Source organism: Rattus norvegicus, chromosome 10, assembly GCF_036323735.1.
Source record: "Rattus norvegicus strain BN/NHsdMcwi chromosome 10, GRCr8, whole genome shotgun sequence".
NCBI classification, from domain to species: Eukaryota; Metazoa; Chordata; class Mammalia; order Rodentia; family Muridae; genus Rattus; species Rattus norvegicus.
In genome coordinates, this window is record NC_086028.1 from 57823654 (window position 1) to 57838086 (window position 14433).

General features: G+C 40.4%; 1 protein-coding gene across 2 annotated transcripts in view; it reads left to right on the forward strand.

The window, feature by feature from the left end:
• Positions 1-14433, forward strand: part of Ankfy1 (ankyrin repeat and FYVE domain containing 1) — a 71715-nt gene that overhangs the window by 12873 nt on the left and 44409 nt on the right. Inside the window, exons 2-3 of one of the 2 annotated variants that reach the window (NM_001107018.2) lie at positions 6548-6740; positions 8772-8890. In NM_001107018.2, the coding sequence (NP_001100488.2) occupies positions 6548-6740; positions 8772-8890 (312 nt within the window). Of the gene's footprint in view, positions 1-6547; positions 6741-8771; positions 8891-14433 lie in introns of those variants that run through there. The other variant, XM_039086000.1, reaches the window with a different exon arrangement.

Consider the following 14433-nt stretch of genomic DNA (forward strand, 5'->3'; position numbering starts at 1 on the left):
ACAGGTTTTCTATTGGGTATTTCTACAATATGTGACATAGCTTTTATTGCCTTGTGTCTTTTGAAGGAATGCTAACAAAGAAGTCCAGAAATAGAAAACACAGCAACCAGATTATGATTTTTGTCTGAAATTCATTTTTTAAACTTTTTATTGTTTCTTTGTGAGTTTCCTCCCCAGTCCTGCTCATTTCCCGTCCCCTCATATTTGGCCTTTGCCCTTGCAACTTCTCCCCCAAAATAAAAAGCACAAAACAAACAACAATAGCTGAAAAAAAATTCTCAAAGCATAGAAAACATCTCATGAAAAATACAGTATTCACAGTGTGTCCCATAGTATCTCTCTGTCCACACATCTTTATCTGCAAATGTTTGGTCTGGTTCAAGATCTCTGGCTTCTGTGACTCCATCAATATTGGATCCTCATCAGGGTTCCTACTGGTTATCCTATTACAGGTTACCTTTTGTCATGGAGATCCTGCAGCTTTGAAACAGCAAAACTGGCCCTTTCACACATCCCAACCGTTCGTAGATGATAAAGATTTTGGGGTGGGCCATCTTAGAGCCCTGGATCTAGGCCTGGGTGGTCGCAGAGCTCTTTCTTATTGGAACCACCAGAGTGAGCTCTCCAGCACTGCTCTAGCTAGGCCATCCATCATCAGGAGGAGGGTCAGCTCCCTGCTCTTAGGCTCAACTCTGCCTTCACCATCAGGGCCAGCTCCATCGTTTTGCCTAGGTGAAATATAGGACCTGTTCTTTAAAGTGCTGTAGCCAGTGAGGGGTCAGGGCTAGTTCACCTGCTCTCATTGCTCTTTTGGTCAGCTCTCTCAACTACCACAGGTGGCATGTGAAGAGGAGTGGGTTCAGACGCACGCACGCATGCACGCCAGCTCAGCAAATGAGTGGCTGGGTTAGCTTTCCCACACTCACACACTCAGGCCGGTTTACCCACATTCCCACCATCAGGACCAGCTCTGCTTTGCTGCCTGGGCAAGGCTCAAGGCCCATTCTCTGGAGTCCTGCCAGTGGTGAGAGATGAGACCAGCTTTCCAGGGTGCTACATCTAGAAAGGGGCAGCAAGACCAGTTCTGCATAGTCCCTGGGTATCCAGGTGGTTCCCAGTGGTTCCCAGTGGCTGAGACATTCCATGTTCTCTAGCGGTAATATGAACCATCAACACTAACCCCTGCCACTGCATAGCCACAGACTCAGACATGGTCCCCAGTGGCAGCTTGGGCTGGGATCCCACTTCACCATGGCCCCAGGTGGCCACTCACAGCAAGCTGCTCCTCTCCACCCTTGAGTCTCCCATCCCATCTTCATAACACTCAAGCTGTTCCTCTTCTCTTTCTCAGCCCTCTAACCACACCTGCACATTGAGGTGGCTCCAGCTGCAGGCTGGCCATGTGGTGACAGATCTTTGGGGGACATCCTTTATCCACCCTGTGTGGCACCATTGGCAAATAGGTGTGCCATACACTGGAGGGCAGGTCGGTGGGTGGCATGGCTGTCCACAGATTTCTGTTGTTCTTCCTCCTTCCATGAGGCACTGCCTGAATTTGATTTTTATGATTCCTATGCATGAGACAGCTTTGGCCACCAAGCCAGGCATCAAGCTAGGATGAAGCAAGGCCTGCCATCTGCTCTGTCTGTGACTGATGAAAGAACACCACCACCAACATGGTGTCTCCTTGTCCACTGCCAGAGGGTGGTTGTTGTTGTTGTTGTTGTTGTTGTTGTTGTTGTTGTTATTTTGTGCAGTTTAACACATGTTTGCAGAGTCTAGTGGCACATGCCTTTAATGTCAATATTTGAGAGACAGGCAATCAGATGCCTGTGAGTTAAGGAACAACCAGTGCTATATAATTAGACCCTGTCTCAAAAAAAGTAAAAATTAAAAAAAAGAAATCTTGGCCTAATGGGAAGCTATTAATACTTTATGTATTTTAGCTACATATTCAATAGGTTGATTCTGTTATTATTTTGAGTTACTTTCTGTATACAATAGGCTATAAGTTGGGATTTGCGTTTTTCATATGCTATCAAATCACTCTAAACTGACCGTATTTGCTTATTAAAGTGTTGGTGCCACCATTGCTGAGTTATTAGCTCTTCTTATGAAGGTCTATTTGTAAGGTTTTTTGATTTTTTTTTTGTATTGTATTTTTCTAAAATTGTGTTGGTGCCAACACAGTACTACAGTAGCATTTGTGCACATGTAGAAATTGAGACGTGTGAATATTAGACCTTTTCAGAAAATTTTTTTGTCTAATAAGTTTTTTGCATTTTCATCTAAATCTTAGAATTCTGGTCTACAAAGAACCTGAAGGGATTTTTTTTCTTTTTATTCCATGACATCTTTTTTTTTTTTTTTTTTTTTTATCTTTATTAACTTGAGTATTTCTTATTTACATTTCGATTGTTATTCCCCTTCCCGGTTTCAGGGCCAACATCCCCCAACCCCTCCTCCTCCCCCTGAAGGGATTTTTTTTTTTAAAGGATTTATTTATTTATTATACATAGAGCATTCTGCCTGCATGTCTGCCTGCAGGCCAGAAGAAGACACCAGATCTCATTATAGAGGGTTATAAGCCACCAAGTAGTTGCTGGAATTGAACTCAAGACCTCTGGAAGAGGTCTCTCTCCAGCCTCTTAAGGGATTTTTATTGGAATAGTGCTGAATCTAAGTCAATTCAGAGGGATCTGACATTTTAATTACATTGAGCCTTCTAACCCATAAATGTTTTTTAGGTAGTTCTTAATATCTGTCATTAATGTTTTATTGTTTTCAGTGTGTACATATTGCACATTTTTGCTAGCCCTAGATCAGTTATACATTTTGTGTGTGTGTGTGTGTGTGTGTGTGTGTGTAGGTAGCAGGTTCTGTTACAAAGGGTGGCCTTGAACTTTTAAGTGATTCTAGGTGCTAGGATCACAGGACTGTGCCATCACATTCATTTATGGGGTGCTGGGGACAGAATCCAAAGTTTGTATGCTAAGAAATGCTATATCCACTGAAGTATATCCCAGTTCCCCAATACTGTGGATTCACAATGTTGTGAATAGATGAGAATAGTTTGTAAATGATAACTCCGTTTTCAGGTCTGGGAAATGCATAAGATGGAAATAGAAAGAGGAAGCTCTGCTTCCATTAGGAGAGAAGGACTAAGAAACCTGGAGTGTGACTGCGTAGAAGAGGTTTTCCTGAGTGTGAGGCAAAGGGTGAAGGTGACCTAGCTGCTCACCTTGAAAGTTTATATGGTTGTGATAGTAAAGTGTAAGCAAGCAGAAGATCATGCTTAAAGAAGAAAGTTTGAATTTTGCAAAATTGTATCTTTTTTTTTTTTTTTTTTTTTGGTTCTTTTTTTTCGGAGCTGGGGACTGAACCCAGGGCCTTGCACTTGCTAGGCAAGCGCTCTACCACTGAGCTAAATCCCCAACCCCCAGAGGGCAACTTTTACAAGTTGGTTCTATTCTTTCACCGTGAGTCCCAGGCTTAGGGCATCAGATTTGTAGGACAAGCTCTTTCTGGGCTATTTTGCAGGCTCTGAATGTTTTTTGTTTGTTTGTTGGTTGGTTGGTCTTAAACTTCTTGGATTAAATCAAGACTGATAAACAGAAAGTATAACTGTTTTAAAAAAAAAAGTACACCTGTTAAAATGTCTGGCCTTGGGGCTGGAGAGATGTTTCAGTGGTTAACAGCACTGACTGTTCTTCTTGAGGTCCTGAGTTCAATTCCCAGCAACCACATGGTGCCTCATAACCATCTATAAGCGGATCTGATGCCCTCTTCTGGTCTCCAGATATATAGCAGAGCTCTGCTGCATAGCAGAGCACTCATACATTAAATAAACAAATTTTTTTTTTTTAAGTGCCTGCTCTCAGACTGGGCTGGTGAAGAGCTGATGGGGAGACATGAGGGAATTGAATGAAAGTTGCTTAGGGACCTCCATCAGGGAAAGCTGGATCCTTGACTGCCACAGAAAAGAATTCCAAGACCAGGCTGAGTGAAGCAAAATTTTTAAATTTATTAAGAGATGAGAGATGTTACATACTTTGGGTTTAAGGGCAAATGCTGGGGTTGGGGGCAGGCAAGCCTTGGGGAGAAAAGACACATCCAAAAGATGAGTGCAGGTTTCTCAAGAGAGTTGGGCTTAGGGATCTGTACAATGATAGTATGTTTGGTTTGGTGGCATTTTAAGTTACAGTGCTCAAAGGATGCACTTTACAGCAAGATTTAAAGATTAAACAGTGCTTAAACTGTAAGTGACAGGCCAAGTGACTACCTTTAATCTCAGCACTCAGGAGGCAAAGGCAGGAGGATCTCTGAGTTTGAGGCCAACTTGGTCTACATAGTAAATTCCAGGACAACCAGGTGGCATATACCTTTAGTCCTAGCACTCTGGGGGCAGAGGGCAGCCCCGGTCTACATGCAGAATCTTCTTCAGGCCAGGCAGTGACATGGTGAAAGCCTGCCCCCCCCCCCTTTTTTTTTTTGGTTCTTTTTTTCGGAGCTGGGGACCGAACCCAGGGCCTTGCGCTTCCTAGGTAAGCGCTCTACCACTGAGCTAAATCCCCAGCCCCAAGCCTGCCCCCTTTTAAAAAAATAAAGATTACATTTTAAAGAAGAACATATGGTTGGGGATTTAGCTCAGCGGTAGAGCGCTTGCCTAGCAGGTGCAAGGCCCTGGGTTCGAGCCCCAGCTCCGGAAAAAAAAAAAAAAAAAAGAAAACTAAATAAAGAAGAACATATAAGCTTGTTTACTTATTTATCTTAAAGAATTTTCTTCAGTAAATGAAATTGTAAGGTGGTTTTATGAGGAGTATTTGGGGGGCTTAGGGATAAGAAGAACATTCACAGGACTAAAGCCAAGGTCGGAAACATTCTGACCCTAAGTAAGCAGAGCGGGATGTTTGTAGTATTCTTGTTGCAGTGTCTTGACAAGAAGTATCTCTGTAGGCAAATTTGGTTGTAATTGCTTGTGTGAAGTGTAAACTAGACTCCAGGGTAAGTTTTCCCTTCTGCTGTGCCATGGCACCTCCCTGTTCTGTGACAGAGAGTCCGCACTTCCCATGCTGGTGTGAGTTCTCTGTGCTCAGTATTTAGCCCTTGGAGGTTAGTAGTCCTTTTTGGCTCTTTAGTCTTGAGTCGTTATGAAGAACTCTTCAGAGTCAGGGATCTGAGTCTAGCTCAAGGTGCTTAGTGTACATTTAAGTCCAACTTGCTGGGGGGGGGGGGGTTTGGTTTTTTGTTTTTTCAAAACCAGGTTTATTGTAGGTAATGTTTCCATCTCCAGGTGGTGTTGGCACACACCTTTAATCCCAGCACTTGGGAGGCAGAAGTAGGTGGGTCTCTGAGTTTGAGGCCAGCCTGGTTTATAAAGCAAGTTTCAGGACAGTCAGGGTTACACAGAGAAACCCTGTCTTAAAAAACCAAAACCAAACCAAACCAAACAAAAAAAAAAAAAGGAAAAGAAAATGTTTGGGGCCTGGAGAGATGGCTCAGCAGTTAAGAGCACTTGCTACTCTTAATTTCCAGCATCCACAGAGTTTTTATCTCCAGTACTAGGTGATCTGGTGCCCTCCTGACCTTCGTGAACACTAAGCATACATACATACAGGCAGACCACTCATATAAAAATAAATGCTTGGTTTCAATATTTGTGGGACAAATAATTATAGAATTGGAAAAAAGTGTTACTGTTGTCATCTTATAAGTGCTTTTCATGTTTATTTTCCTGGGAATATTGATTTATCCCTGAGACTGGATGGGCATCCAGTTCTTTATGTCAGGCATTTATTGAATGTGGATCCTCTAGAAGAGGAGAAAAATGCATATATATGTGTATATGTATGAAGATCATAGCATTTAAACATCTTTTAAAATACTTTTTCTAATTATGAAAGCAGCACATTTGTTATAAAATAATGAACAAAGGACAAGAAAAAAAGCCTTCCTTTTCATCAAGACTTGCTATTTGGTAGTAATTACCTTTTATTCTGTATGTATGTAAATATTTACATTAAATTAGAACCATAAAATGTTTAGTTTTACATCCTGCTTATGTAATTTTTTTATGTGTGTGTGTGCATGTGTTGGTTCATATAAATGTCTAAGTCTATGCCACATGTGAGAGTAGAGGGGAGAGGACACCCTAAGGGAGTGTTGGTTCTTTCCTTCTACCGGGTGGGTCCTGGGGATCAACCTCAAGTTGTCGGGCTCAGCAGCAAATGCCTTTACCCATTGAGCCATCTCACTGGAGCTCTTTTTTTAAATTGCATTTTTATTATTTTGTGTGTGTGTGTATAGGTACTTAGGCAGGCAGGCAGGCATATGCATGTCACAATGTGTGTTGAAAGTCAGAGGACAACTTACAGGGGTAAGTTCTCTCTGTCTTGTGGGTCCTAGGGATTGAGCCCAGGTTCTCAGGCTTGGAAGCAAGGGGTTTTTATTTGCTGAGCCATCTTACCAGCCTACAAAGTCCTATTTGATTCTTTCAGGGAGTGGTGAATGTGGTTTGCAATGGAGACATTCTTTATTTTCCTTGCAGAGGAGGTGGCCAAGTTGGAGAAGCATTTGATGCTTCTAAGACAAGAGTATGTCAAGCTGCAGAAGAAACTGGCAGAAACGGAGAAGAGATGCACACTTTTGGCTGCACAAGCAAACAAGGAGAATAGCAGTGAGTCATTCATCAGCCGCTTGCTGGCCATAGTGGCGGGTCTGTATGAGCAGGAGCAGTACAGGTGAGCACCCGGAACCGGAAGCTGTATCTTTGGCTTCATCCCTGTCTACTTTAAACACATCACAGTGTCTTCTTGTTCTCTCTTACTTTGGGGCTTTGCGTATGCTGGGCAAGGGCTGTACTGCTGAGCTGTGTCTTCAGCTCCTTTTCACCCTGTTCTCAGCCCGTCTCACTACGTTGACCGTTGAACTTATAATTTCTCCTGTTCAAGCCTCTCAGGTAGACAGAATTAGACCTGCCTACATTTCTAGGCCTAGTTTCTAATTCATTCTCTTGCCAAATTAAATTAATTTCTTTCTAATCAAAATATCAACAATGAGCCAGATGTGGCAGCTCAGAGTTGTAATCTCAAGACTGAGAGGAGGATTATCATGAGTCTGAGGTCAGCCTTAGCTTTAGTCCAGTCCAGTGCAGGCTATATCAGACTGAGTTCTCATTTCATAAAAACAAAAATAAGAGCTGGGTTGATGTCAGTAAGGTACACAAGAACCTGATCCCAAGAACCCATGTGAAAAAGTCTGGGCCTGATAGCAGGCATTTAAAATCCTAATACTAGGAGGACAGAGGCAGGCAGTCCTAGGGCTCACTGCTCAGCAGCCTAGCCTAAGTGGGTGTGTTCAGGTGGATGGCAACCGAGGAATGGCACCAAAAATTGTTCTCAGGCTCCCACATGCACGCTGTCTGCATGCTCACCTTTGCCCTCATGCACACAAACAAACACCAAACCAATGAAAAAGATTAGCAATGTCTTTGTTAGAGAAACCCTGTAGGCTACTTACTAGCTTGTTGGTCCCGAGCTATGACTTGTTAAGTTCCTGATCTGTAATAAGAGATGATCAGTTCTACTCATTTTAGGGTCAGAGTGTAGATTAAATTAAGTCATAAGATATTTAAACAGCTTAGAATAGTGGATACATACCAAGGATTGATTATTAGTGGTGCTATTTATTTTATTTGTTTGTTTGAGATAAGGTCTCATTATGTAGCCTGGCTAACTTGCTACCTGCTGTATAGATCAGGCTGACCTTGAACTCAGAGATCCTCCTCCTCTTCCTGAATATTGGAATTAAAAGCATGGGCTACTGTTTTTCAGACGAGGTTTTCTGTAGCCCCAGATAGCCCTGAACTTGGCTTAGTCAAGGATAACCTTGAATTTTTTTGTCTTCTTCCTACTGCTTCTCCAGTACTGCAGTTTCAATAAGTGCCACATGTTGGCACTTTTCTTTGTTTTGAATGTGGCTGGCCATATGGCACAATCCTGTCAGCATAGTGGGCCATCATGATGTACGTCCCTTTTTTTTTTTTTTTTTTTTTTTTTTTTGGTAGCATTTGACATTTTAGAGTAAACACACATATTTTGGGGGGGAGTTTTTTTTGTTTTTGTTTTTTTTTAATATACTGGTATTCGGGAAATGTCCTTCCCTCTCTTTCTTGGTTGCTTTTTTGAGTCAGTGTCTTGCTATGTAGCCCAGATTGAGTTCAAACTTGTGATCCCAGCATGCTGAGATTTTATGATGTGCCACCCAACCTCAACCTCTAATGATAAATGGTTGGATAATAAATGCTTAGTTTGGGGGCTGAATGTTTTTAATGGAGACAGGAGACCAGGTATGAATTCATTTGTCTGCAGCCTCTGTTTACCACTGTTGGACAGCACTGTGAAGCACGTCCATAGCACAGTTTGAGCTTTAGCTGTTCACACTTCACTCTGCTGCCTTACTGTGACACATGCTGCATGAGATCCCTTATGACCTATGTGTGGCTGCTAATCCTGCTTAGCTTGTAGGTTCACCACCAGAGTCCTGTCAGACGTGACTGAGAGGGGATTATTCCATGGGGCTGCGGTGAAGTTAAAGTATTCCCAGCAGCATAGGAGCATGGTCCAGAGTGTGGAAATACCATTATGATTTATTTTTTCTTTTGCTGATTCATGTTGATAATCATTATCCATGTATTTGTCAGGTGAGAATCCTAACTTATCTAGTTGTAATGATATTTTTCTTTCTGTATCTTTGGATATTTTCTTCATCAGTGATTTGAAGATCAAGGTTGGGGGCAGGCACATCAGTGCTCACAAGTTTGTCTTGGCCGCCCGCAGTGATAGCTGGAGTCTGGCCAACTTGTCTTCCACAGCGGAGTTAGACTTGTCAGGTAAGTCTGAACACCAAATGATAGCATATCACTTTGAAATATTTGTGGTATAATAAAAGTTAAATACTTATCTATTGATGGGAGATAGAAACTATTGAAACAAGATGTCTCTTTAAGTTGTTGTTCTTTTTTCTTTTATGTGTGAAAGTGTTTTGTATATATTTCTGCCTGTGTACCATATGCATGTAGTGTTTTATTCTATAAGCTCATTATAAGTTCAAAGCCACAGTTTCACATGGCCTCACTTTACCATAGTGCACACCTGTGCTTTCACTCTTGGACCTGACCTAGGATGAATGTTTTCCCTTGATCACACATCTGCCCCATGCCTACTTCTCTTCTCAGTGTAACATATGAAAGCTCATTGTGCTCCTTATTATGCACCTTCACTTGCTATTCTATGAGAAGAGGGCACATTTTGGTTTTGATTCTGACTTTATTACTTTTTCTGGCAAAACCACTACTAAAAACATCTTAAAATTGAGTCCAGGGGCTGGAGAGATGACTCAGTGGTTTAGAGCACTGACTGCTCTTCCTGAGGTCCTTAGTTCAATTCCTAGCAACCACATGGTGTCTCACAACCATCTGTAATGAGATCTGATACCCTCTTCTGGTGTGTCTGAAGACAGCTACATACTCAGATACTCATACACTGGTCTCACTGTGTAGACCAGGCTAGCCTGGACCTCCCAGAAGTCTATCTGTTCTGCCTCCTAAGTGCTAGGATTAAAGGTTTGTGCTACCCTGCCCAGTTATCTCCTAATAACATGTTATATATCTTAAACATGTGTAATAAATTTCTTTTAAAAGAATTTTAATAGGGCCAGGTGATGGCTCAGTGAGTAAAGGCATTTGCCACCAAACCTAGTGACCTGAATTTGGTCCCCAGGATTCATATGTTAGAAGGAAAAAAACTCACCCCATCAAATTGTCCTCTAATTTCTACATATGTATCATGGCATGTGTACACACACACACACACACACACACACACACACACACAAATAAATGTAATTTTAAGAAATGTTCTAATAGATGTACCATGTTATTTATATTGATTTTGCTGTCTTATGTCACATGATCTTTATAATTTTTAGCTCAATGTGGAAGTAAATGGAATGGACTTAAAACTTGGTTTTCAGAAGTTCACCTAAAATCATATTATAGTAGTACTTGCTTAACTGCTCTTGAAAATAAGGCACAAAATGAAGTTTTTACTGAACCCTGCTATTAGTAACTATTATAAGAATTATGAAATGGAGGCTGTCAGTATTAAAATGGGGCATTGGACGTGGAGTGTAGCTCATTGGTAGCTGGGAGAAGTAATGGACTGTTAAATCATTTCAGTCAGGGCTGGAGAGATGGCTCAGTGGTTAAGAGCACTGACTGCTCTTCCAGAGGTGCGGAGTTCAATTCCCAGCAACCACATGGTGGCTTACAACCGTTTGTAATGGGATCTGATGCCCTCTTCTGGTGTGTCTGAAGACAGCTGTAGTGTACTTATATAATAAATAAATAAATCTTTTTAAAAAAAAAATCATTTTAGGCAATGGCCATAAGTATAACAAAGTAGTTGTTGGATGTGTATGTGTGTGCTGTTTTGAATTGGGCTAATGCAGAGGGTGCCAGGACTGCCTAACATTTGAGCAGTGTTGTACAGCAGAATAGGTGTTGATCTTCTGGATTTAAGAGAACAGATCTTTCTGTTGTGAGTGAATTATCTGTTATATTCTTTTGTCTTTTGTGTTTTTTGAAACAAGGTTTTTCTACAAAGCCTTAATAGCTAAGGCTTTGCTAGCACTAGCTATACAGGCCAGGCTGACCTTGAACTCACAAAGATCCTCCTGCCTCTGCCTCCCAACTGCTGGGTTTAAATAAATGCACCACCATCGCTCCACAATTAGTGGATTATTTTTGATAATTTCTAAGGTTTAGCTTGAAGCCTGCAATTCTCCCTTGTAAGCACAAATAAACAAGCATAAATGCAGGTGGGTGCATGCCATTCCCAGCTAGAGTGAAAATGCCCATGTGGAAGGAAGGTCTTCACTGGGAGGCTCCAGTCTGTGTGAGCACACTCAGCTGTGGCTTTTCCTTTGCAAAGTGAAATCTTTTAAAACTGTGTATCTCTACCTATAAAATAAAATTAGCATAGTTTCTTAGAGCCACTTGATTACGAAAGTGTTTTTCACAAAATGTATAGTAGTAACTCCACAACTTAAAGTTTACAAAGACTACAAAAGATAATAAAAATTTGAAAATTATTTACATTTGCCTGAAAGATAGTAAGAGTAGGCTAACATCTTATGATACTTCAGTTATCAAAACTTTTAATGCCAGCAGTTATGAGACTCATGAAATGTACTTTGGTGTATTATCAGTGACATTCTGGTCAGGGCTACATGAGACACTGTTGTTTATGGCTCAGTGTATGTCTGTCTCAGTGATTATACTATGTGCATTTGAAAAGAGAATGGACTGCAGTTGCTGGATGTCGTGCTTTGCTTATTTATAATACTGAGGATTGAACTCAGGGCCTCTCAAATGCTAGGTGATTCCTCCATCGTATTTATTGTTTATTTTGAGGTGGAGTCTTGCTATGTTCCCAGTCTGGCTTGGAGCTCACTATATAGTTTAGGCCGATCTTCAACTTGTCACCCTCCTGCTTAGATTATATGATATATAATCCAGCACTGTCCCAAGTGCTGGGATTATGTGTGTGCATCTGGACCAGGCAGATCTAGTATTCTTTAAATACCATTATATCAAGGAAGCTGATTGTTCAGTGTTTCTGGATGAATATGTATATAATATATTTCCTTTTATGCTAGTTTATCAATTCTTTAAAGTTTAGTATTACTCTTTACTGCAATCTTGGGATAGTAATTTTACCTGGGTTGGTGACATATTCATGTAATCCTAGTACTTAGGAGGCTGAGGTAGGAGGGTTATGAGCTCCAGGCCAGGCTAACTGGGGCTACCTTGACATAACTTTGTCTCAAAAATATCAAAAAGAAAGCAAAATGAGAAATTTTCACTACTTTTACTACATTACTGAGGAAGACAAAGGAAAAAAGAAACAGCATTGTTTATGTTTGCCCCACCCCTGTCTGTCTGGTGGTTTTAGCAGGCAATGGTTAACTAATCTGCTTCAAGCACATCAGGTTTTCTATTCAACATCACTTCCTTCAACCCATCCTTCTCACTGTGAATAATTGTAATAGAAGGGTAATCAGAGATGATCTGTTGTTTCCTAGTTATTAATAATGTATTCCTAGTCCTTATTGTATTCTTCCTTGATAAATATGAATTAAGTATAGTCTCCCAAAAGCCTCAGTGAGCATCATAAGAACAACTTGTTAAAGTACAGATGCTGGGTCTGTGCTCCGTTCTCTTCACTGAGCCTGAGTGGGCTTGAAAGTTCAACTCTGTTAGGAGTCTGCTTGCTCACGACTACTCTTGAAGAACCTTTATGCAAAATACAGCTTTAACTTGTCTTCTGGGCATCACTTTTTTTATTCGGACTGATTGAGAGCTGATTTCATAGAAGTAACAGTATAGATTAGTTTGTTTGCTTGTTTTGTTTTTTTGAGACAGGATCAAGTAGTCCAGCTTGCCGTAAAATTCACAGTATATAGTCAAAGATGAACTTGATCCTTCTGCTTACCAGTTGCTAATATTACAGGTATATGCTACTACACCTGATTTTATGTCATTTAGGGATCAGCCCAAGGCTTCTTGCTTGCGAGGCAATTATTACTAGCTGAGCTATATCCTACCTCCTCAGCACTAGTTTTAGATATTTTAAATGATTTTTACAATAAACATTTCCTTCAAGTAGCTATATAGTCTTTAACTTTAAAAATAAACAATATATTCGCTAAGTAAAAATCAGAATAAAAAAATCATGAATTGTCTTGATTCATATTTTTGTATGTATCCTTCTATGTTTTTGATTGATTAATTGATTGATTGATGAATAGACAGAGCTGCTTGAATGTATAGTCTATTTAGATATATATGCATTTACACAATGGTATATTGATACTCTCATATACATGAAGCAAAAATAAGATTATACCAAATGTATTCCTAGTTTTTTAAACCACTGTAAATATATTGTCATGCATGTATTTGTGTAGACTCTTGGGGTTGATTCCCAGTACCCACATGATGGAATACAACCGTCTGCAACTCTAGTTCCAGGGGATCCAACATCTTTTTCTGGTCTCCTTGGGCACCAGGAATGCAATTGGTACACAGCCATACATGCAGGCAAAGCACCCATACACATAAAATAAAGTCTTTCTAATCTCCAGTGCTGCAAATAAGTGATTAAAAATGAATAAATGAGCCAGGCAGTTGTGATGCACTCTGTTAATCCTCGCACTGAGAAGGCAGAGCAAGTTCCAGGACAGCCAAGGCTATACAGAGAAACCCTGTCTCAAAATAAAAACAAAAATAAATAAATAAATAAATAAATAAATAAATAAATAAATAAATAAATTCTTTTGTCTGAGAGATAAAAATGTGTACTCTAGTTTAAATATTTATTTGGTTATTGGTAAATCTTATTGGGTGTTTTTATTTTCATGGATCACTTATTTATATCCATTGCTCATATTTCTATTAGATATCTATTTTCTTGTTTTTATCTATAGAATCTTTTATTAGAAATCTACTGAGCTTGGAGTTGCACACCTTTAATCCCAGGACTCAGGAGGCAGAGACAGGTGGATCTCTATGAGTTGGAGGCCAGCCTGGTCTACAGAGTGAGTTCCAGGACAGCCAGCGCTACACAGAGAAACACTGCCTGAAAAAAAAATTAAAAAACAAAAAAGAAATTTCATTAACTTTTTTATCTTATGTCTCAAATATAAGATAAAAAATTTGACCCCAACAAATTTGACCCTTTTGCTTCCTCATACAAAACTTTTAACATTTTTCTGGATTCAGACAGATTGTCACCTTTTTTTCCTTTTTTTTTTTTAAATGTTCATAGGTGTTTTGTTTGTGTGTGTGTATGTGTGAGGGTGTCAGAAGCTTGGAATTGGAGTTACAGGTGTGAGCTGCAGTATGTGCTGGGAATCAAACCCAGGTCCTCTGGAAGAGCAACCAGTGCTCTTAACTCCTGAGCCATCTCTCCAGCTTCAACTGTGACCATTTTTAATGGCTGTATTGTTAAGAGGTATCCACCAGAGAGGATTAGCTGGCCTATAATTTCACTGGGCGTTTGGAACCTGAATGCAGTTCCAAGTCCTTCTCAGGGTGGGAGTTTAAATACAAAAAACATATCCTGGGTTGACTACCTCAGTTAGCAAGCATAGCTGGTCAGATTCCTAAAAGCAAAGTCAGTCCATTTAGGGGCTTCCAGAACCATAGGCTGCTGTGTTTGCCTTGGCAGGTGTTACTGCCTGCGTGCTGGGTCCCAAGGCCTGAATGGATTGCATTTCCATCATGGCATACTGAGGTGTGCGGGCCTATTGCATTGTATTTCTTTGAGTTAAGTGTACCATAATTTACTTTTCTATCCACAGATTTTAGGG